Source organism: Tyto alba, unplaced genomic scaffold, assembly GCF_018691265.1.
Source record: "Tyto alba isolate M040663 unplaced genomic scaffold, T.alba_DEE_v4.0 Super-Scaffold_38, whole genome shotgun sequence".
Lineage (NCBI taxonomy): Eukaryota > Metazoa > Chordata > Aves > Strigiformes > Tytonidae > Tyto > Tyto alba.
The window spans coordinates 34,348,038-34,371,466 of record NW_024881313.1 but is presented as its reverse complement, the minus strand read 5'-3'; the positions used below and the strand labels follow the sequence as shown (position 1 = coordinate 34,371,466).

The following is a 23,429-nucleotide window of genomic DNA, read 5'->3' as shown; positions in this document are numbered from 1 at the left end:
TTCCTCTCCATGCCAGCAGCAGTCTCTAAAAGAGCAAATATAAAACTAAGGTCTTGTCTATACATCAAAAGAAATAACATGGTTGCTATTTGAAAGTCTGATCAATTATAGCATGTTCCATAGTTTGAACCCCAAGATAGAAGATGGGAATCAAGCCGGTTGCAGGTCTGTCCTGTACCCTACAGATGAAAGTTAGAGACTGCAAAACTTCCCTTTTTTTTTTTTTTTTTTTTTTTTTTTTTTCTCATCATTGCATCTAAATCATTAGCAATTTGGAGATAGTCTGAAAAACCCTTCTTGCCTAGAAAGAGTAGTAAAGAATATAAAAGCATACTGGATGCACTCTAGCTATGCAGATAACACTCATCATGGGAAACTTCCAGTACATTGGAAAATAACTCCAAATAAACTAAGACCAATCACCACAGGCACATTTTAACCAGAAAAAAATCATCTGCTGCTGACAGCAGGTGTCAGTAACTGGCAGGAGAAATGGTGGTGAACGTGGCTGGTCTTGGCCATGCTAAGCTGTGTGCTCGGCTGCAGCCATGCTGACACATGTCTGCAAAAAGTAATTTTTCTAGTGTGGACAAGACTGAAATGAACAGTAGCAGTCCCCCTGCCTGCCTCTGCGGGCAAAGCAAGCTTGAAAAAATCATGATTAGATGTTTTTCACAGCAGTACTGGAAAATAAAGCAAGACAAATGGCTCTGCTCCTTTCCTAGGTTTTATGGGATGACAGTGGAAGAGCCTATGCCACCCTCCCAAGGTGAGCCTGGACTGAGCAGCTGCATCCTTCCCCAAGCTGGTCCCCTCATCCTGCATGGTGTGGGTAGTCACAGCCAGAAATCAAAGCTGCCTCATGGCCTTTCCCCCTGGCATCCCACCCACCTGCCCGTTCTGAAGGCAGGGGGACTGTGAACACGGATGAAAAACTGAAGATGGAAGCGGTCTTAGCTTTTTGGTGTCCTGAGGCAGGTTATATTTGATGGTTCTCTATAGCTGTAGTCTGAAGGCTGGAAGAGTTCAAGACTATAGGATGAATTTAGCAAAGAAACATCCAAATATAGACTCCAGCAGCTGGCATGAGGGAGGACAGCACATTGCATGGCATCAAGTGTTGCAGGAAGGTATCCTTAAAGAGTCACGGTGGGAAACAGATTGAGCAAACAGTACCTGAAATGTCTGCACCTGGCTGCTGACCCTCCACAACAGCCTTTTCTCAGACTAAACTCCACTTTTCTGCAAGTTGGTACCTAAATGTCACAAATATGGGGTAAAATCTTGGGGGGAAATGAATCTCAGTTTAAAGCTTGAAGAAAAGTTCTAGCCCAGATCAGCCACAGGCAGGAAGCCTTCAAGGGACCAGGGCTGACTGTGGCAGCATGAAACCCTGCAGGGTTTTCCCATTTCTTCCCTGGGCTATCGCAAATGAGAGCTACTTGCTCCATCTATGGGTGAAGATTAGTACAGGCATAAGCTTTTCTTAGGGATGTTCTCCAAGAAAATAAATTATTAGAATGAATAAAATATATGACAACCTTTCTGGATTGCATCTCCCAGGCTTCTGAAAAAAATACTATCTGGTCCTTTATTACTGGAGCACCAGGAGCCCTCCTTATGGATTATTTTAGGCACCACAGTTAACAGTTCTGAATTTCAGAAGGAGAAAAAATTACTAAGAGAAGACAGAAAATTAAAACTTTATATCAAAAAACACTTCCTTCCTCAAAAATGATGCAAATAGACTGTGATCCAGATCTGACCACCAGCTTCAGGGTGTTTGAAAGCTGTGTCATTTTCAATTCATAGCTCTGTAAAAAAACTTAAATTCTGAGCTAAATTTATCTTTTGATCCCATCCACCACAGCCCAAAGCTCTACGTCAATGGAAACCTTTTAATTGATTTCCATTTGCTGTTAAAACTGGCAGCACCACCAATAGATCATAAGTATTGCTGTTACTTGAACTGATGGTTTTGGAAGGGGAAGCAGGCCTGGTAAATGCCCTGCTGTCCTTTCAATGGGGCATTTAGCCCCATGGAAAAAGCTACATTTTAATGACTTAAATTTCATTCAACCATCTACTTTTAATAAAATATTCAGGGTACCTGATTTTAGCCTATCTGCAGGGGTAGCTCCCTAATTTCCACTCAGTAAAATAAAGCTCTATTTATTTGCACATGTATTGGCTCTGATGGGAGAGCTCATGCAAGAAAAGTGTAATCTGACTTGTGTATTCCCCCAGTGCAGGTCATCCTCATGCGTTTACTTTGGATCACCTCAGTTTGCTTTATTGAGAGTAAATTTGTGCCACTTCTTCCTTCTCTTGGCATTATACCTGCTCATGCAAACTGGCACCCAAGAGAAATGCACTCCTACTGCAGCCAAGAAGACAAGACTCAATAATGTCTTAGAACATCAGGTCCCAAGTTTTTCCTCATGACAGCAATTCATGCAGTTTTGAACAAACCTAAGACAAGCTTGGAAGCAGTTTCACAATGACAATTTTGATGTCACTTTTCACAGCACCTCAAACTTCAACTGTACATCTTCTCTTATCCTTTGTTCCTGTTGTCCCTGAAAAACATCTAGGAAATCAGTGCCAGTTCTGTAGAAGCCTCCTGCTAACTACAGATCACTCCAATTTACTCATTTTTTCATATCCAATTAAAATGTAATTGCTCAGTGTTCCACAGCTGCTCATGCACCCACACTGATGGGTAAAACCCAGGTACTGAGCTCTACATCTCATAGAGCCAAGTCTCCGCTTGCAGAAGGCCCCGGGCTTTGGGAGGTGTCAGGTGGGCACTGCTGGAGGGAACTGCATCTACCAAGCTTCACAGTGTGGGCAAGCAGCGTTAGCAAGTCATCTGCACCACCTCAAAGCCAAGCTTTATTCATCTCAAATCCATATTCAGTTTTCAATTGTCAGTCTAACCGTGCTGTTGCAAAGAAATTCTCAGACAAAGAAGTAATTAAAAAGCCAAGAATTACATTTCGAAGCACTTGTACAGAAACCCAGCACGCAAAGAATTGTCTTGTATTTTCCTGCAGTGAACTTCCCGAACCGAAGGGGCTGCACCAGTGACCAAGACACCTCACCCGAAAAGGTCCCCATAGAGCCTCTTCCAGGTGGGCCTGAGATGGATTTGTTGCCTTTTCAAAGATGGGACACTGGACATGAAGCCCCAACAAGCAGTTTACTGTTCAAAGCTGTACTTACAAAATACCTGAAGTGGCTGGCAGTCAAGTATATGTTGTGGAAAGGTATTTTTCCTTTCAAGGCAAATCTTTTGTCAGATCAGAGCCATGGGGTTATGACCAGATGCTGAACCAAAGGGAAGAGACACAAAGATGAACTTTTGGCTATTGCCAAAACAAGTGATACAATATTAAAGGTGAGCAGAAACTTTAAACTCTTTAAGTGGAAAATGTTTTAAGACTCATGTCTGAAAATCACTTTCTGTTTTAATATCATCCTACCCTAACCATTAATGCCCTTCCTAAACTGCATATATTCAAAAGGCAAAATAACTTAGCTGGGAAAACAGTAACTACATGGGAAAGTAAGCGCTGTGAATACCACACATAGCCTTTAAAATGAAAACAAGCTAGGAAGAAGTTGCTTCCAAGAAAAACAATGAATATGAGGAGTAACAGGTTAGTCTGTGTTTTGAATAACGTGTGGGAGGAGGAAGTGAAGGGAAGATCGGGTATGTTATTTAAAATAAAGACTGCATATACTTCCCCCACATACTGCTCCATGATGATAGGGAGAGGAGTGCAGCACAGACCCATTTCAGATAAAGTGTGGGACAAGAAGCCCCCAAGCCCCTGTGAACTTTTATCTGGTGCTTTTTTTTAAAATTGCAGATTGCCTGAATAAAATACAGATTTGTTATAAACCCAAAGGGAAAGCTCCAGTGCAGTTTCCTAGAAAAGCCATGGCTGGGAGGGATCTCTGGAGCTCTCTGGTCCAAGTTCTGTTCAACTTTAAAGTGAGTTGTTTAGAGCCTTGTGCAGTTGATTTATTAAAATCTGCAAGGGCAGCAGTTTCATACTGAACCCCTGATCTGATGCCATATAACCCCCATCAGAAATGCTTTTCTTACACCTATCTCGAGTTTCCCTCATTGCCTCCTGCCCTGTTGCTGGGCATCCCTGAGATGCCCGGCGCTGCCTTCACCATAACCCCATTAGGTAACTGAAGAAAGCAAAAAGGTCTTCTCCTTCTTCTTCTTCCCCCTACACCATGTGCCCCAGCCTCCGACTAATGTAGTGGCCCTTTTCTGGACCAGTACATCCCTGTCTTTCTTGTACTGGGCAGCCCAGAACTGGACCCAGCACTGCAGATGTGTCTCACCAGTGCTGAGCGGATGGGGAGGATGACTTCCCTTGACCTGCTGGTGATGCTCCTCCTAGTGCAGACCAGCAAAATAGTATTAATTTTCATTTTAATACTATTAACCCAGCATCAGCAGGGCTAAAAAGGCAGGCAAGCACAGCAAGTTCATCTGATTTCAGTGCACTCACAGTTTCAGAACCAATAAAGCAACCTAAGTCCCATTCACTTTTAACACTGGTATCCCAAGCAGCTCGAGAAAATGGGATTTTAATCACATAGGCTGTGACAATTTTGAGCAGTGAAGTGTTTATGCACCTTCAGAAATGTGAAGCCATGTGCTGGTTTACCTCTTCTCAAGGCTCTTCAGCACTGCATCTGTGCAAAGGTCTGAGATATCTGGTTGGAGGAGTGTCTGAGAAGTCTTGTCACTCAGAAATGCTGTTCAAGCCACAGAGACTTGTTTTGAATGGGATGTAACCAATTTGCGTTTTGCAATACACAGGGTTATTCTTTATTTGCCAAGTAGCAGAATGCAGAAGTTTTGATTGTGAAAAACTACATAATACAACAGAAATGCTAACCCATACATTTCTGGAAGTCCGGAAGAGGTTTTGTTAAATAAAATTCAATACAATTTAATTAAATATGATAAACCCTAAGAGTATAAATCATTACTGACCCTTGTTTACCAAATTCTGAATAAAATCTACTTCAACATAGTAGTGAATAGTATGTATCTGCATTAGCATCTCTCTAAGAGAGCTAAAAGAAGTGAAAGCATGTCGTAAGAAATGCTCTGTTTTGCAAAGAGCTGCAGAATAGAAAGAGTTATCAATTTAAACACCAATTTTAATCATCATGCCTTTTCCAGGAGGCTCTCCCTCCTGCCTGTATAACAACAGACCATGAACACCCAAGCCCAGTGCAATTCCTGCAACCCTTTCTGGAGCAGCAGGGTCATGGGTATCTTCTGTTAGCTCAAATATAGCATGGCTCCATTCCAAGACTGTTCCTGTGACAGTGATGTGACCTTATCAAAAGGATTTTGCTGACTACTGGAAGATTCCTTTATTTAATACTCCGTTGTACCTAGCTAGGACTTAAACAGTGCTGTTTGCTCGGATAATTTGATTAAAAAGTCACACGATGGCTTTGCTATGCAGTGTATATTGCTGTTATTCACACAGCAGCAAGCCTTTCTCTGCATACTCAATCAGTGGCATATTGCCTATGCAATAATTAAACCTATATGGACTAGCAAAAAGATCTTAAAAGGACTTTAATTATTGTGAGGCTTGAAAAAGAGAGGAGCATAAAAAGCATGTTTGAACTTCAAGCAGAGAAGAGCAAATGTCCTTGAATAGAAATGATGCTTGGAGTCTATTTGAAGTCCTTCAGAAACACAGATTACTACTTTCAACCTCCTTAGAGAGAGGCAAGGACTGAAAAGGATGCCATTTCAATTTAGCTGCAGCAGAGCTTCTGATAACCATAAAGAAAAATCCTATATGGGTTTTTAGCTGTGCTCTTTTGCACAAAAGTCTCTATGAAATTACTTGTTCTGATTAAAACCAACATTTTTGAGGGAAATTGTGATGAAGAAAACCAAGAAGGTCCCTCCATACTATTTAAAAGTCACTGAAACTATCAATACACTGCAGGAAACATATACCCAAATGTAGGTATATGCATCTCTAATGTTGTACCTATGCTGTCACACATATTTGTCAACAATTTATCATCAAGTTATTTCTTCTGTTTGCAGAAGGAAAACACATTGTGGTCTCATAATCCAGCACCCTCAGTACCAAGATATTATTCCTCTCTTTCCCCTGTATCTTTGTTCCTTTCCTATAGTCACTGACACCTTGGGTACTCCAGGTTTGGTTTGTAGACCAGCACTGGGAATCCTTAATTCAGCAAGAAAGTTTTAAAATCAAAGCCTGTTCTCAACCCTGCTCAGTTCTGAGTCTTAATGGTGTGTTAGCTCATGGGCTGCTGAAGAGGTAAAAACTGTGCCCAATATAAAGCAAGCAAGTGCTCTGAACCATGGAGGTCTATGATGCCTTTCATACTCTATCAGAGGAGCTCAAACACTCCCTTAATGGTCATTTCATTAGAAATACATATCATTTACTTCTATCCAGTAAAGCTCTCTTTCTCCTCCTACAATAGCAAAGAAATATCAATTTAAAAAGCAGCTGAAATTCTCTAAGGAGTCTAAAGAAGTGAGTCTCCCTTAGCTCCTGAAATGAAGTCTTTTCTGTGCCCACCTCCACCACAAACACCATGGACATCTCCAACTGTTCTCGAGCCCCAGCACTGACATTCAACCGGTCTCAGTGGAACCATCCAGAAAATGCCTGCTAAGGTGAGTGCAGGATTTCTAAGCAAGCTTTGAAGCGTGATTTCCCTCCTCAGCCCTGCGTAGGTGTCCAGCATGTCAGAAACCCAAAACACATGGTCAGTGAAAGCAATAACAAACAATTAGCACATGCCTCATCTGCACTTACTTCACTACCGCAGGTAAAGAATGGGCCAAGCCCAGAGGTACTGTGTATCTTCCTGAAATAACATGAGCAATTTCTTACTTTTTCTTGATCTGGAGAAAAACTTGATGCCCCCAGGAGAGGTAGACGGGTTAGAATTGGGGGAAGACTCTTTGGAGGAGGACCTGAAGATCCCACTGAAGCTCATTCGGCGTGGGGAGCGTGGGGGAGACTCCTGGTAGGGGAAGGGGAACACTGTTTTGGGTGAGCCGGGGCTATGTTTGGATCTCACAGGGGCAGAAACAGGGCTGGAAGGTCGGTTCTGAAGCCCTTTTGAGAAAAGGCCTTTTGAAGGGCTGCCGGCAGAGTAGCTTTCTTCCACCTGAGAAGGAGAAAGAAAGAAAAAAGAAAATCACCGTTAATTCAGGTCAGCTTCGGCCATCAGGATATCTGAACTTGTCTTAACACAGTCAACTCCTGTTTATTTGGGTAGTGGGCTAGACAGACCTCACCTTCCCTAGCACCTGCATCCGCTGACATGCAGATGCATGTGTGCCACCTCTCCAGGCTTCATGCTGCCCGTTGCTTTTAAAGTCACCCTCATTTTCACAAAAATATTGCAACGTGTGTGCATGCATTTTATTATCACACATATAATGCAGGATTTTCTTTACCGCTTTTATTTGACACACATCTCTCTTCCTTCTGCGGACAACTGGCAATGAATTTATTTAAGGCAATGAATTTATTTAAGGCAATGAATGATTGCCATTAAGGAAACACAGATCCCCAAAGTCTTCCTCCTGTACTTCGTACAGTACTTAAATCTCCATTGCACGATGTGACACAGCACAGTGCACAAGTTCTCAAGCACCTGATAGGTCTCTACGACGCTGGCCACAGCCACAACTGTGGGACTGCAACTCCAGTCCCCAAAATAGAGAAACTATTTTAGACTGACAATGTTCCTGATAATTACCCCATCCCCAAACTTGGGTATAACCTTGCTAACAGTTGTATTTCGTTTGGGATCTGTGTTGGCCTTCCAGTTAGCCTGGGTATCTGTGCACAACACAGCACTGCAGTGTGCAGGCTCGCCCAGCAAGGGGGAATAAAAATCCAGAAAAACAAATGAAAAAAAGGAGCAAAGATTAAATTCTCCCCACATACAATTAACAGAAGCTGACCCAAAACCTCTGTGGGACTTGTCTGTGCCTGGGCTATACACAGAGTTTGTTTCCTTCTGGATGCACAAAGTACTTCTGTGGGTGTGAGGCTGTTTTTTTAGCTGGGGGCATTTCACATGAATGAAGGGCTCTGTTCCTAGCAAAAGGCAGCAGTGGGTTTCAGGTCTCCAGGGGACACATAAGCAAAGGCCATGGCGTATGTGCCCAAGGGCACGGTGTGCCACTGAGTTTCCAGCCCTTTGCATGCCTGCCCTTTTCTTTCCAATCACACAACACAAAACAGGAGATATGGAGCAGACAGCAACTCCTACCTGCAAAGATGCCACCCGATGTGTGTCAGCCTGGTTAGGTATGGGTGTTGTTGCCATGGGAGTCATTGTAGGGAAAAATAGCATCTTTTATTAGAATGACTTAGATGAAAAAAAGAGATAAAGGAAAGCCTCACAGGTATGTATGCCATCCTTCGGGTCAGTGAAGGGCTTGTGTATATGAATCCAAATAAAAATGGTCAGCTGAGTTTAAAACACATATGCAGTTAACTCCCTTTCAAAACAATGTTTAGTCACAGCTCCAGAACACTTGTAGAAATACGAACAAGCAGCACGATGGCCAAATAGCTGCTCCCTCTGTAACATAGGATCCTGCTTCTCGTAATCTTTTCTATCTCCTGCATGTGCACGTTGGACCAGCTCCTCTTTCCACTTGCAATGGGACAGAGCTGGAATGAGTCCTGCTCTGTCAGAATTGTATAAGGGCCTACAGAGAGCATGGTCCCTCCTTTGGGAAGGTTTCTAAGAAAAAAGGCAAGTGGCATTTGGTCTGGGAGATGGGCACAAATAACATGGGTCACTAGGAGGGGCATGGAGATGTGCCAGCACAGCCCTGGACAGCTGATGAATTCTGCTCTGTGCTCCTCTGCACAGCATGGAGATGTCTGGCAAGAGACACGGCAACTTTTTACACCCACACACTTATTTTTGACAGCGTGGACAGAAATATCTCAAAAATATACCTGTCCTTTTGCAGATGAATTAGGGGAGCAGTTGCCCCGAAAGGGACATTTTTGGAAAAGATAAATCAATTCTAATTGAAGTAACAAGTACCAAAAGTGACAACAGACTCTTGACAGTATCCATAAGAGAAGAAAAAAGTGGTGTTTTATGCTTAATGCAGTGGCCTGAGCCTCAGGTTTGCCTCCCAGCTCTGTCATGGCTTCTGCATGCGATCTTGAAAACCCATTTCGTATTACACATCCTTATGCTATGAGGGCCGTATCTCCTTTATTCCCACTCAAAGTCCTCTGGCACACAGACTGTCTCCCAGTGAGTATTTATCAAGAACAATAGGGCACAATCCCTCAACTGACACCTGGAACAATAACCACATGTTATAAGTAAATTAATACACAAATTGCACTGTCGTCATGGGTAAAATAGACCCAAAGTGATAGCTTTTTCAAAAAACCTCATTAACTTTACTAAAATGTCATCTGTAAATCATCTGAGACTACTCATATGTTGTTCTCTTCACAACTGCATAGTCCAGGAAACAGTCAAGTAGCTCAATGGCACCTCCTTTTGCATTGAAATTTAAAATGGTCTGTTGCCAAACCTACTGCCTGAAATCAGGGAGTAAGAACATTTTCAAGTTCATTTTAATCATAATACAAATCTGCCACTACTACTATAATTTACGACTGTTTCCAGGATGGTAATTTCATTATAATTTTTCCTAACGTGACAAGCCATGACATTTGTGAAGCTAAGAGAAGGATGTTATTCTGGTGCTACCCTTAATATTTCTATTTTGCATGCTTGTTTGGTTATAACAACATACTGATAGGAGACACTTTTTAAAGACTATGGTGTCCTCACATGCTAAAGCAATTCTAGTGATATAAAATGTCAAGCAACTATTTGTCAAAAATGTCTGTATTCCCTTGTATGCGCAAGTCAGACACGAAAGGAAACTGTTCTCAAATTCTGAGTAGAAGCAGTGGGAGGTTTTTATTTATTGCAATCACAACCAGTTGCTTTCTCTCCATCACACCAGGCAGATGAATTAGCTAATTGTCAGAGCACCAGGGGCACTCTGCTAAATACACATGTGCATGCTACTAAATTAAAGGAAATTACTACATTGAATTCTTCCCCAGCCACTCTACATGTTAATTATACAGAGGTTACACCCACCATCAAAGCAGATAAATACCTGTGATTTTGCTTTGGGAATTACAACAGGATTGCTTTCTTAGAACATTATTTGAGGCTAGTGGATTGTGAGTTTTAAAAGATGATTAGGTGCTTCTGTGAGTAAAATCATCAGCAACAGTTATCATAGCATATACAAAAGTCACAAGACAGTGTTAGAACATGGAAGAATTTCTGCTGTGGAATAAACCTCACCATCTTATGCAGACTCGCTGTGACAACTCTGGCAGTGGTGCTAGAGGCATGTTACACAGCTAGATGGATCATCAGCCTGTTCTTCATGCTTTTTGGAATCATTTCCTGGAAGCTGTGACAGGCAGGTGGGCACAAAACTCCCACATGTGGTTTGGAAAGATAACTATTCCCCCAGCTGAGCTATAGCAGCAAAAAAAAAAAAGTACTGCACCCTGGTTTCTCACATTAATAACCCTTGTATATCAGGCTCAGGAAAAGCAGTAAAGTGAGAATGGGCAGAAACATGAAACACACCTAATAAATGCACATAGTGATATGGCTCATTTGACCCCAACCAGATAATTGACCTTTTGGAGATAGGAAATCCAAACACACAATGCAAGTACAATACAAATCAATGCACAAATAAGGTCTAATCAAACAAACTGAAAAATTCCTCTAAGTATGAAGACAGTCACCTAATTAAAAAAAAAACAAAAACAACCAGCCAACAACAAAACATGCCCAGTGTTGGCTTTGTGCAGAGCATGTATAGGATCTTCGAGCTCTGTGCCTAACCTTGGACTCGTTAAACCTTAAACCTGGTTATCCTGGAGAGAAATGTCAGCTCCTGACTGTATGTCTGCAGAGAACAGCGCAGCAGGTAAGGTTAAATCAGCAGCTTGGTAATAGCGCCAGTGCAACCCTACCCTCAGCCTACGGCAATGGGCTCCCTGGTGAGGTTAAGCATCCGAGCAGAGCCCCGTGTTACATCAGATGTGCTGTTTCTGGCAACTGACTCCGCTTGTTCAAGACTAAACTGGTTACCTTACGTAGCACTGAATAAATATATCTTAAAATGCTGTAAGACACTATCAGTTTTCATGCTTCAGAGCACAAAAGGATCCTCATCTGGGGACCAGGGGGAGACTTTGCTCTGTTGTATACGCCAAATAATTTTAGGTAGGTTTCTAAAAGTTGTCCACAACTGGCCACTGTTGAAAATAAAGCAACAAATTGAGACATGTCTTTCAGTGCTTGGCAACTAGTAGACTTAACTGATTTTTTAAATGAAACGTAAAGTGATAGCATGGCACTTGACCCAAGCCCAGCAGCTCTGGAAGATTTCAACCCAACAAATAGCATCCTGACAGCTGCCCCTGTCATTTCACCTGGATGAGGGAATCTTTCTCCCTTCCTAACCTTTTCTGCCTTTCTCCCAGCTATGCACATGGCTTAGAGTCATCCTGTGATGGACTAGAAGACCCACAACTTCATTTTCAACAAACTCCTAGATGACAAATTCCCAACATAAACTACTACCAGTCCCAGACTACTCCATACCAGTAAATGAAACAGCTGGACAGAGGCTCAAACCATTGAGCTGTGGTCCATACGGCTTCCTTGCTCACTCACCACCTGATGGGGATTTAGTCTGTGCTGTACGAACTCCTCAGGTACCGTGTGGGCTCAGAGACAGCACAAGCCAGGGACAGTCTCAGGTTGCACGTGGCCACCCTGCTCTAGTGGGTGCAAGAGTTTGGCTTTGCAAGAGGACTGTGCCCAAGCCTTTCATCTCCGGGCCAAGAGAATGCTCCCTGACCTCTTTTATTTATTGCTTCTGTTGACATATCTCAAGTGAACAACCTTGTATCTTGTACTATTAAGAATTATCCATCCTGAAGGTCATCTAGGTCTTCCTGTATAAGGTCCTTCCCTATGATGAAAAAATCACCTGTCTTTGCATCATCAACAAATTTGGTTAGTATGCTACTGTTTTTCATCTTAGCCTTACCAGCAAAGACCAGGCTCAGCACTGAGCTGCAGAAACGCCACCAGTTCTGTCCCTCCATCCAACAGTTGTCCTTTCAATACCAGCCTGCCATCTTTCCCTTCATCCATTCTCTTACCTGACTTGCAATTCTTCATCTTATTTTACAAGTCCATTACATGTAATCATTGTCATATGATAATCCCCAACACAATGTGCTAAGAGACCAAACTGTTCAGACTTCACCACAAACTAGTCTCTCATTCACACACCAACCATCTCAGACCTGCCTCTTCTCACTCACCAGCAGAAATTTTCCCAACATTGTTGTTTTCTTTCCCATGCTTTGTGTTGAAAATCTGATCCCTCCATTGTACCAAACAAAGTCCTCTCTAAGAAGCCATTTCTGCTCCCAACCTAGAATTTAAGGACCACTTAACTGCAGGGAAGAGAAGTGTCCTGCCAAAGTGATGTGCCCGGGAAAATGAACGAGCTCTGCTGAGAAGACTCTGACTACACAGAGGCAGAGGCTGTGTTGGACCCAATGTGTTGCGTTTGTGTGTGTGTGGTGGGGGTTTTGGTAGCAGTGGAGGGGGCTACAGCAGTGGCTCATGTGAGAATCTTCTCGAAGCTCCCCCTGGCTCCAAGTCAGACCCACCTCTGTCCAGGGCTGAGCTAATTAGTGGTGGTGGCTACACTGCTGTGAGAATATAATTAAGAAGGGGAACCTGGGAGGAGGAGTAGGAGTTGTGAGGAGGAGTTGTGAGGGAGACACCTATGCAAACACCGAGGTCAGTGGAAGAAAGGAGGGGGAGGCAGGAAGGTTTGCCAGAGTAGAGACTCCCCTGCAGCCCATGGTGAGAGGGCAGGCTGTCCCCCTGCAGCCCACGGAGGTCACCAGTGGAGCAGACGCCAACCTGCAGCCCTTGGAGGACCCCATGTCAGAGCAGGTGACTGCTCCCGAAGAAGGCCAGGCCTCCGTGGGAAGTCTCCACTGCTGTAGTTCGTCACTAGGAGGATTGCAACATGAGGGACCCACATCAGAGCAGTTTGGGAAGAATTGCAGCCTGTGGGATGGACTGATGTTAGAGAAAGTTCATGGAGGACTGTCTCCTGAGAGAGGGACACCACACTGGAGCAGGGGAAGAATGTGAGGAGTCCTGTCCCTGAGGAGGAAGGATCAGTGGGACTGACTGCACCCACCATTCCCTGCCGCCCTGTGCCACTGGAGTGGGGAGCAAGGCTGAGCAGGGGAAGAAGGGAAGGCGGGGAGGGGGGAAGGTGTTTTTAAGATGTGGTAACGTTTCTCACTGTCATACTCTGTTTGTTAAGTGCTGTTGTTAGTGTTTGAACTAAATTGTTCTGTCTTTTGACCGTGACCACAATGGGAGAGTCATCCCTCCCTGTCCTTATCTCAATTCCCAAGCCTTCTGTTGTATTTTCTCCCTCCTATTCCTGAGGGGCTGGGGAGAAAGCGGCTGCGTGGTGCTCCGTTGCCCTCTGGGCTCAGACCACAACATCCCAGGCACTGCCCGTGTCCCTGCCACAGCCCTTTGCAACCCTCTCCTCTGTTCCCCTGCCGGGGTGCTCCAGCAACAGGTCCCTTGGGCATACAGCCTTCCCCAGAGAATGCCCTCCCTGAAAAATCTCTGGATCTTCTTGAGTTTCTGGTGAAGTTAGATTAATTTTTCAGAACAGGCTGAAAAAATAATCTGTCTGGAAAAGGAATGGGTTTAAGCTAAACAGCCTTTCAAAATGCTTCTGAATTAAAGTGAGTTATTAAATGTTCCCAAGCATTGTTCCTTTTTTCTCCAACTGCGAATATTTAGGACATTTATGGAGCATTTGAGTTCTGTTTGCTTTTACAGCAGTGAGTTATTTGACCTTTATTTTGCCTCTTCACTTAAAAATTTTTTTGAAAGGCAAGTAACAGAAAAGGAATCCCCTCCCATCATCCTTGACAGGGACAATAAACACAATTAGAGACGATACACCAGATAGATGTCTGCACTTGTTTCCTGCCCTTCCACTGAATCTCAATAAAAAAGCCCTTTGATAAATTTAATTGGATGATTCCCCCATTCTGCTGGAACAAAAGAGCTCACAGAAACACAAAAGCTGACTTCATTAGACTGAAAGGTAATGAAGGACTTACTTACTCTCCCAGGCACCATGTGGTCACATTCAGCACCGCAAGTTCACTTGGTTCTGCATGAGCAGTAACAATTGAGATGACAACGTATTTTACGGGATCAGAGATGTCAATTCCCAAAACTAAAGTACAATGACACTTTCCTAAATTAAAATACAATGGGATGCGGCTGGCTGCTCTGGCAGACTTTGAGAGCTTTGCATTGCTGTATGGACAGTTGGGGTAAGGTTTCCAGCAGCAAGCAGGGCTGCTCGGAGGCAGAAGCAGGCTTGAGGAAAGGTGAAAGCAGGTCTGGCTTCCCATCTACTTCCTAACCCTTAACTGTGTTTATTTTAAACCAGTGGATGAGAAGGAGTGATGCATGTGGCAGTGCAGTGGTTGTCCTGTATACCATTGCCCAGGGCTCACTGTATCCACTGCAGGTGCCCCATGACAAGGCTGTGGCACCGTCCAGGACATGCTCCCCATCCTCACTGCTCCTAATGAAATGGATAATTAAGACTGGGAAAAAAAAAAAAGTCAAAAGGAGATTCATTATCCAGTGAAGGGAGAGTAAATATGGCATATTTTTTTGCTTATCCTCCCTGATCCAGGGGTTGATTGTGCAGTTCCCATGAGTCACTGGACAAAGCAAAACCAATGCTGGGACCAGGAGCAGGACAAAGTGCTCCTCAAAGTCCTTCAATATTGAAGCCACTCCTCAGATGTTTTCTGATCCTAGTTCATCAATGCTTTTCTGCATTACTGATAGCAGAACTGTGAGTCAGTCCCAAACACAGTCATAACAAAAGCTCTACTTTTCAACCTACTTTGTTCGTACATCCAAAAAACAAACGAATCCTTTAACCACCATGTTACATCCAGAATCCACGTACAGCTGATTATCTACAGCTATTCTCAAAGTCTAATCAAGACTTTGTGACAGACTTCCCAAAAATAAAGTCTGTTCCTAGGTGTAACCAATCACAATCTGGCCAAATTAAGATGGGCTGATTCTTTGCAAAATGTGTTTTAAGTGATTCAGGTCATTCTGCATTGGAGAGTTTCCTGCTCAGAATTTACCACTCTTCCCCCCCATTTCTGTATAACTACAAATTGTATCTTTTAATCTTCTTTGAAGTCATTGATAAAGTATGATACAGTGTAGCAACAGAATGTTTTGTCTGGCTAGAAAAAAAAATTTCTACTGATGCGTCTCAATTTATTTTATCAACCAGGTTTTTACTCATTTAATAGGCTCTGTGCTTATTCAGTATCATTCCAGTTTCTTAAATCAAAATGTCTTATGCTACTTTTTTATATACATGACACTGACACAACAACATTTTCCAAGCAGATTTATAATTCATTTAAAACCCTACATTTGTTCAATAAGAACCATTTATCATTAATTCCAATCCAAATGAGTCTACTATAATAGCATCATTAACTATCCAACATTAGAGATGGCATTGTTTTGCCCGGGACTAATGTTAGACTGACAGACCTGTAAATTATCCTAATTGCAAATGTTGTAAATATTAACACAGTAATTGCTTTTTCTGAAGTCTTTTGGAACTTCATCTCTGCTCCAAGATTTATTCAAAATCAGCACTAGTCAGAGAAAGCTCTGCCAGTTAATTCAAGGGCGTTTTGAGAGTTGTTTGGATTTAATTTTAAAATGTTTAGCTTTAGCATCTTCTGCTTTAAATAGACTTAAGTCATTAATAGGTCAGAGTTACCATTGTCATCTAAGATAAACATCTCACCAGCTTTTTCCCCTGTACAGAAAAGAATTTTTAGTGCACACTTCTTTTCCAAGCTTTCTTCTATATTTTTATGACAATCCTATTATTTCCATAAAGGAATGGATCAATATGATTCTTCAAACTTCTTTTCTTCCTCTTCCTCCCTCCTCCACCTGTAATTTGCTAGCTGCCTCCCCATGGATAATTTTCTTCTTGTGTCGTTTTCTTCTCTCTAATCATTCACAATCCTGGGCTATCAGCTGAAAGCAACGGCTATCAGTTTCCTATAATTTCCAGACCTTATCCTTTAACCTACATTTTAGATGAAAGATCTATAAACATTCAAGGTGTTAAGACCTCTAAAATTGATAGAGCCATCTGGGTGCAGAGGGGCACTCATCCCTGACTGCTGCTCTGCCGCACTGTACCAGAATTAGTTTCTGAATGATGCTCCTCATGACTCATTATTTTCCAGGCCTCTAAACTGCCCCTCTTCCACTGTCTTTTCCCAGACCAAGAAAATCCAGGAAATCTAATTGCTTCTCAGCTCCTGGTTGTCCTTGTCTATACCGCTGTATTTAATGATCCTCTCAAGTCTCTCTGCCGGAAGGATTCAAACCATTTCTGGAGAGTCCTAGCTTTGGGGCAATCAGCAATACCAGTTGTTCTAGACAAAACTACCAGCACGAGTATTAAGGCATTTTGTCAGGCAATAAGAAGGGACAGAATACCTGCCACAGGCACAAGAGCTACCTTTCTCCATTAGACCATGACATAAACTTCTACACAAGAGTGTTCACAGTATTATATTGTCCGTCTTCAACAGGAAAAGGTGAAAACTATCCTTATCCTTCTTTTGCCATAGATCATAAAGGAAAGAAGAATGCATCATTTATAATAGAAGCCATGTTAATGAGAAGTGATTAAGGCTAAACTTCAAGAAATGTGTGTCACATTCTAAACTGCTGCCAAAAAATTCCTGTGTGAACCTGAACAAATAATTCTGCACATGATTTTCCCAGCTGTGTAATGAGTACTGTTGTCACAGGACAATGACTGAGAGACATTTGCATGGTAAAGTGCTGAGGATCCCTGTGAAAAATGTTAATTTAGTTTCTAAAAGCCTTTCACAAAGATCAAGAGAATTAAATTAATGGCAGATTGGAAAGACAGGTTGTGAACTACATTGATCTATAGCCCAGGCAACAGAACAGTTAGGTGCAGGAAGAGAGATATCCCTGATGAATTGCCTGCCTCCAACGTGGCTGATGAATGGAAAAGCCACACTACTGATGAAATACTGATTTTTGATATACAAAAGTTACACACCATAGTGTGTAACTTTTCAAACTGATTTCAAACTTGAACAAAGAAAAACCATCTCACTTGAACGTGAAGAGTAACTTGGGGAATTCTTTATTTAGCCCCAGTAGGGACTGACAAGCTTTTAGTCAAAATTAAATAAATACTGCAGTCTGTTGCTACTCATCATTCACTAGCAGGAAAGATCCCATCCTTCACATTTAGAAAAATGATATATAGGAAGAAATGTGTGGCAATGGGTCTTATTAGATGATCAGCTTCTTATCAGAAGTTGGGTACTGCCAACTCATTTCTTACCACTTTGTTGCATATATTGAACAGAGCTCCAAGTATAGAGTTAGAAAAAACTCTGGGTCTTATACACTTGATCAAAAAGGTCGGTTAAAAATGCAATTTCAGATGTTAAGCCACAGTTGCATGATTATTTCAAAGTTAACTGCACTTCCATAAGCAGAACTTGGCTCAATTGTGGGGAAAAAAGCGGCATTTACTGAAGCTGAAAAAAGGGCCAACTACTGAAATGCTCTTCCATTTCTCCCAATACAAGCACCCATCAAAAGAGAGTCCCAAGACCATTAAGAAGGAAAATGGGGGATTCATAAATGGTAAAGTGGAAGTCATTAAATGACATCATGTAATACTCCTCATGAGCGAGATTAGCTTTGGTGTATTTTTTTCTTCATGACTGAGATTCATGCATCTTTCTCACCTTTCTTTGGAAAAAGGAGGTGATAAATGGAAAAATCAAGTTTTAGCTAGAAACCCCTGCCTTCTTCCAGCATTACAACCGTTTCCAAAAACATCACATTGTTCATTTTATTCAAACCATCCAAACAAGCACCTTTTGGTAACGCTGTGTATTTTAGCTTCCCTGGCATCTATATGAGCTCCTCTGCGTCAGTGACTCTTAAAAGGTCCAATGAAGAAAAGAACAAGGCCAATGTTATAAACATTTTAAATTGCTGTTGGATTGCAGTATTTTTTAAAATAACTGTCCTTTGCTGTGATGTGCAAAGGAATAGAAACTCACACTGTCAAAAGTGCTGTTACTGTTCTACATGCAGATTAGCTTCACTAAGGAGATATTTATTGCTTCACCTGCCTTGAACTATAACTGTAGACTCTTTGACAAATGGCTTGTAATAGGTTTAATCTTCACGGAGGTCCATAGCCTTGTAAATACTGTGACAAGTCAAACTGGTCTGCTGTGTAGCTATACATCAGCTTTTGGGGTTATCTACTGTTCGGAGGAGTATCTCTCTTCACCAAGCCTGTGACTTGGCTGGTAGGAGGCTTACATTTAGCAGCCCAGCTTGTACTTTAACGCTTTGTGAAAATGCTAAGGCCAGGACCTGAAGATGACAGATCCCACCCACAATTTTTATTGCTTTGAAGATTGTGTAGGCACTGTATAACCATCCCTAATGTCACCCATTGAATATGCTCGCCTGATCATTTTAAAGCAAGCAAACTCTGTGCATGTATTGGTTTAATTTAATAACAGGCCATCAGAAAAACAAATCATAGCAACGCCTCCAGAAGGATAACCTTGAGTTAATCCCACATTGAGAAGGAATCTTACCACCTTGTTTATGGGAAGACCCTACCTTTATGGCTTCAGCAAATGAAGGTAGCTCATTTTGCCAGTGCCAAAGACAGACAGATCAAGGACACTGAACAGTTAAAAACTCCATATCCAGAGAGCAACCATCAGGAAGCAATTCCAGGAAAACGTGCCAACAACCACAGACACCTATTTGGGCACTGTAGTTCTGCAGCAACACTACAATTTTTTTTAGATAACTATATTCCTGAGAATACAGTTATGCAATATCACTTAATTAACAGACAACATCTGCAGTATTTAAAACAATACCACCAGAGTTTAGCGTTGTTTATAGGTTATACTGCATAAGCACAGTCATGGTAAGGTCTACAAAAGTCACTATACTTACCTTTGTGCATCACTCCCAAATAGGTTAATGGTATGGCAGGAAAGATCAAAACCCCAGGCTTTTTAAAGCCTAATAAATTATGTTTACCACCAAGGGACTCAATCACTACAGTGAACATGAAGCTTTGGAAATATCCTACCTTGCGAGAAGCATTTTTGTCTGTGCTCTCCACATCACCGTCCAAGAATGGCATGGCAAATGAGCTGAGATCCTGACAGGACAGAGAAGAAAAAATGATGTCCTATATTAGTGTCTTCTTCCTTTCAGCAAAGCATCCCATAATTGTAACCTGTGGTTTTATTTCTGAAGTGCCCACTGCTTTACCCATAGCAACTGCTGGTAAGCAATAACATGGGGTCTGATTGGTCTTGGCTGTGAAACCAACGTCAGATTAAGTAACAAGTGAATAGGGATCCCTTAGCAGCACTTGCACTACATCACCATGAAAAAGCACCTGCATAGCCAAGGTCAAAAGTCCTGTGCTAAAACTTTCAAGGGGAGGTGCCCAAACCCCACAGAAAAATTCATAGGAAATTACAGTTTAAATACAGCCGCTTCCTCAGCAAATAGCCTATCTTGCCTTTAGTGGGGTGTATAATCTTAGTTTAAAGAGTATTTATGGCAATAAACAAAACCTGAACGAGAGTATGTCAATATTCTTAAAATATGTAATATATATAACAAAGAGGAAGAAAACAAAGACACAGTGCTTGTGGAGGAAATAACCAATTCACTTGCACAAATGAGAGGAGCACCCAATTCTGTGTGACTAAAGACAATAAAGCCATAAGAAAAGCACACATGCTCATCTTTAACTAACAAAAACGAACTGCAATTATATTCTACCTCCTGCTGTCTGTTCTGTTTATGCTACTTCATGTTCCAACCATGGGGTTTTTAGAGTTCTTTTCTACGTGCATAAGGAAATTATGTTAGTGTCAAGTTTAGCATCTGTTTGATCGGAAAAGTAGATAATGAGCAATTCTATGACCAAAAGCATGGAGTTGCCTAATACTGTGTGCTGAAGAACTGAATCTTGGAACACAAATCTTGATCTAAATGTCAGGAATACCTCCCCAACACTGAACCTCCTAGATGCAAGGCATCATCCTTTCCATGTAATGATTCAGTGCTTCTCTACCACCACATCTGCATCCCATTTAAAATAGTTCAAAACATAAACAAATAGCAATTTCACATAAACCTAATTTGAGATTAAATAGAGGTTAATTAAAAATTAGCACCAGCAGGGAAGTCTGCAAGGCTTGCTTGCCTTCAGAATTCAAAGCAGCTACAGGTCTAATCACATCACATTGTGTAATCATACTAAATCCAAAATATGCTCAAAAATGTGTAACTTGGGCATAATCCTTACAAGTGTTTTAAAATATTCTGGTTACATAACGAACAACAAAAATAAGGAACAAAATATTGAATTACTGGAACTGAAGCACATGGGAGTAATTCATGCCAAGTTGGAAAGGAAAAAAAAAAAGCAGCAGCAGCCAGGCTTGGCCAAGCTGGCCCAAATCATTAGGCCACAAACCAAACTATTCATGACGAATTAGTATGCTCCCGGCTCTATCTATGCAAACTCAATGGGAGCTATCTACAAAGGCACAAACTATAAAGCATCAACCTAAATATATAATGTCACCCTCATTGCCATGCTGTGACATCTGTGTTTCACATCACCTTCATTTGCAAATAAAAATGTAGGGAAACATCTCAAAACCAAGAGAAGAGGCAAATTTTTTGGTTCAGATTTTCACTGTTAACAAGATTTGATGAAGGCTGAACCAGGCATCCCAGGCCCTTAGAGAAAAGCTTCTGTATTAATTTGTTTATTCTTGCAATTAGTTAAGATCATAATTATTTACATACTCCATATAAAATTTATTCAGCCATAAATAGCATTCATAAGCACTGTCAATAAATGCACTATCATTATTATTTTTATTCCTACTTTATATGTTACTGCAGGACTTAAATGAAGAATCTCTGTGAAGACGTTTAAGAGCCTAATGGAAAGTTATACAAAAACATATCCTCACATGTTTACTTCAACTTAACCAAAGGATTTACCAACATTTTCCTCTACCCATCTTTGGTAGTGCAGAAGCTGGAATCTGATGTGTGCTAAGTCATTTTCCATGGAATAAATCAATGAAATAACTTCTTTTGAGCTCCACATACTAGTGTCCCTATATTACTACTTGTAATCCACAGGGAGAAAAACCTGATGTTTTGGAAGGCTGGAGCCTGGATGGAAGAAATTGTGTTTAAGAGGACATATCTAGTAATCAAAGTTGAAAAATCTGCTCAGAAAATCTGGAACAGCAAGGAATCAAATCATAACTTGTTTTTTTGAGTAGAAACCTTCTGCTCAAAACTTGTACATACTACATTCTAAAGTCTAAAAGTATCATGAAACCCAGCTGATGACTTTATTCTAATTTGTAACTCTCAGATATCATGCAGGTATGCTAACTTCATCTGTCTTTACATGCAGAACAGGACATCTCTATTTGTAAGCAGAAATAACTGGAGCTATACCTCTCTGGACAGCATGAAGCCTTTCTTTGTTAATACAGTGCTGGAGAACATTTCAAACAGGATAAGAATTGTACTTTTAGTTCTGTGATAAAGTCTGTAATTGTAGCTGCTACCTAACAATTTTGTCACCTTTCACTTTCTTCACAGGATTCTATATGTGAAGGGATCAATTTACAGAAGGAAAAAAATATGTATATCGAATGTCAGGCTGCAAATACTCCTCTCTCAATTCTAACCTGTTGGTTAAGAAAAGAAGTATTAGATGCTTATTTTCTCATTGCATATATCTCGGCAGAATTGTCAGACTAGTGTCTGTTTCTTTCTTGTGTTCCTCTTCATCCAGAAGCACTTGTGATGACGTGGTTGATGATACACTAACTCTTTAAAAAACAAAAAACAAAAAAAACTGCTCCAAAAGTGTTGCAAAACACCACAGTATTCTTGACAGCCAATGGCATAGCCCTAGCCCTTATCACATATCTGACTGCTCTGATCTTATGCCAACAGATACACACTGAAGGCTTGCTCTGCCATTAATTTGGGATTGAAACTGTTCTTAGACAGATTTCTTGCTCTCCAGCTCTTCTTTACTACACTTGGAATAAGTGTTCTGGAGAGACATTTAAAAATCTTCTACCAAAGGCGTACAGTGACATCTTGATAGAAGGAAGAGTTATTCTCATTTGAGACTGCAGAGCCCTGGATAAAGAACGAATAGCATCTCTCCCTGCGTCCATCAGTCCTGCATTATATCCTCAGATAGACAACTTCTGTACAGACCACAGTCTAGAATCATCCCTGTAAGGAATAAAAGCCACCAGAGACTGTAGCTCCTAGTGCTGCTAACCTGGAATTAAGAGTATGAAAAGTCTGTTTTGAAAAGTTCTGTTAGCCTTCCTGACATGCTCCTATTCCTCAGTCAGTCCTTCACATCACTCAGCACTGCCTGATAACCAGACATCACTCCTGCCATCCCTGGTTAGAAAAAATGACCTCTTGAGCAGTTTAGATTTACTTTAGAGCCACAAAGCAGCTTCAGAATTATTTTGTTTTCAATCCACTTTTATCTACAAGAAGTTGCCGTGGCAGCTCCTGTTATATTTGCTGAAGAATATGGCCCCAGGGATATCAAAGCTTTTTCCAGAGGACAGCAGAGCTGTGACACAGCAGAGCCACAGCTTGGTGCTCTTGATACCAGCCAGGCTCTCTCCTGGGGAGGGCAATCTCCCACAACACCTACTCAACAGGTGATTTTCCATTACTTTTCTTATTGATAGCACAGGAGGTTAACAGATCTAAAAAAACAACTAAGTGGACTTTATTGTTTTTAACAGGCTTGTCTGCTGCTTCAGCTTTTTCAGGGTATAAATCAGGATGATTCTGTCTGTAAGCTTGCTTACCTTCTCTACCACTTCTCTCCCTGCTTCCTCTGGGGGAAACCATATACAGAATCATAGAATGAATCATAGGATGGTTTGGGTTGGAAGGGACCTTAAAGATCACCCAGTTCTAGCCTTCCTGCCAGGGGCAGGGACACC

General features: G+C 41.6%; 1 protein-coding gene across 5 annotated transcripts in view; it reads right to left on the bottom strand.

The window, feature by feature from the left end:
* The window catches only part of PRKAG2 (protein kinase AMP-activated non-catalytic subunit gamma 2), a 224,714-nt gene that overhangs the window by 136,909 nt on the left and 64,376 nt on the right, over positions 1–23,429 (bottom strand). For 4 of the 5 annotated variants that reach the window (XM_033009655.2, XM_033009658.2, XM_033009656.2 and 1 more), the window contains exons 2-3: positions 19,475–19,546; positions 6,939–7,218 (exon numbers count right to left, since the gene is read on the bottom strand). In XM_033009655.2, coding sequence (XP_032865546.1) covers positions 6,939–7,218; positions 19,475–19,546 — 352 coding nt within the window. The other variant, XM_033009660.2, reaches the window with a different exon arrangement.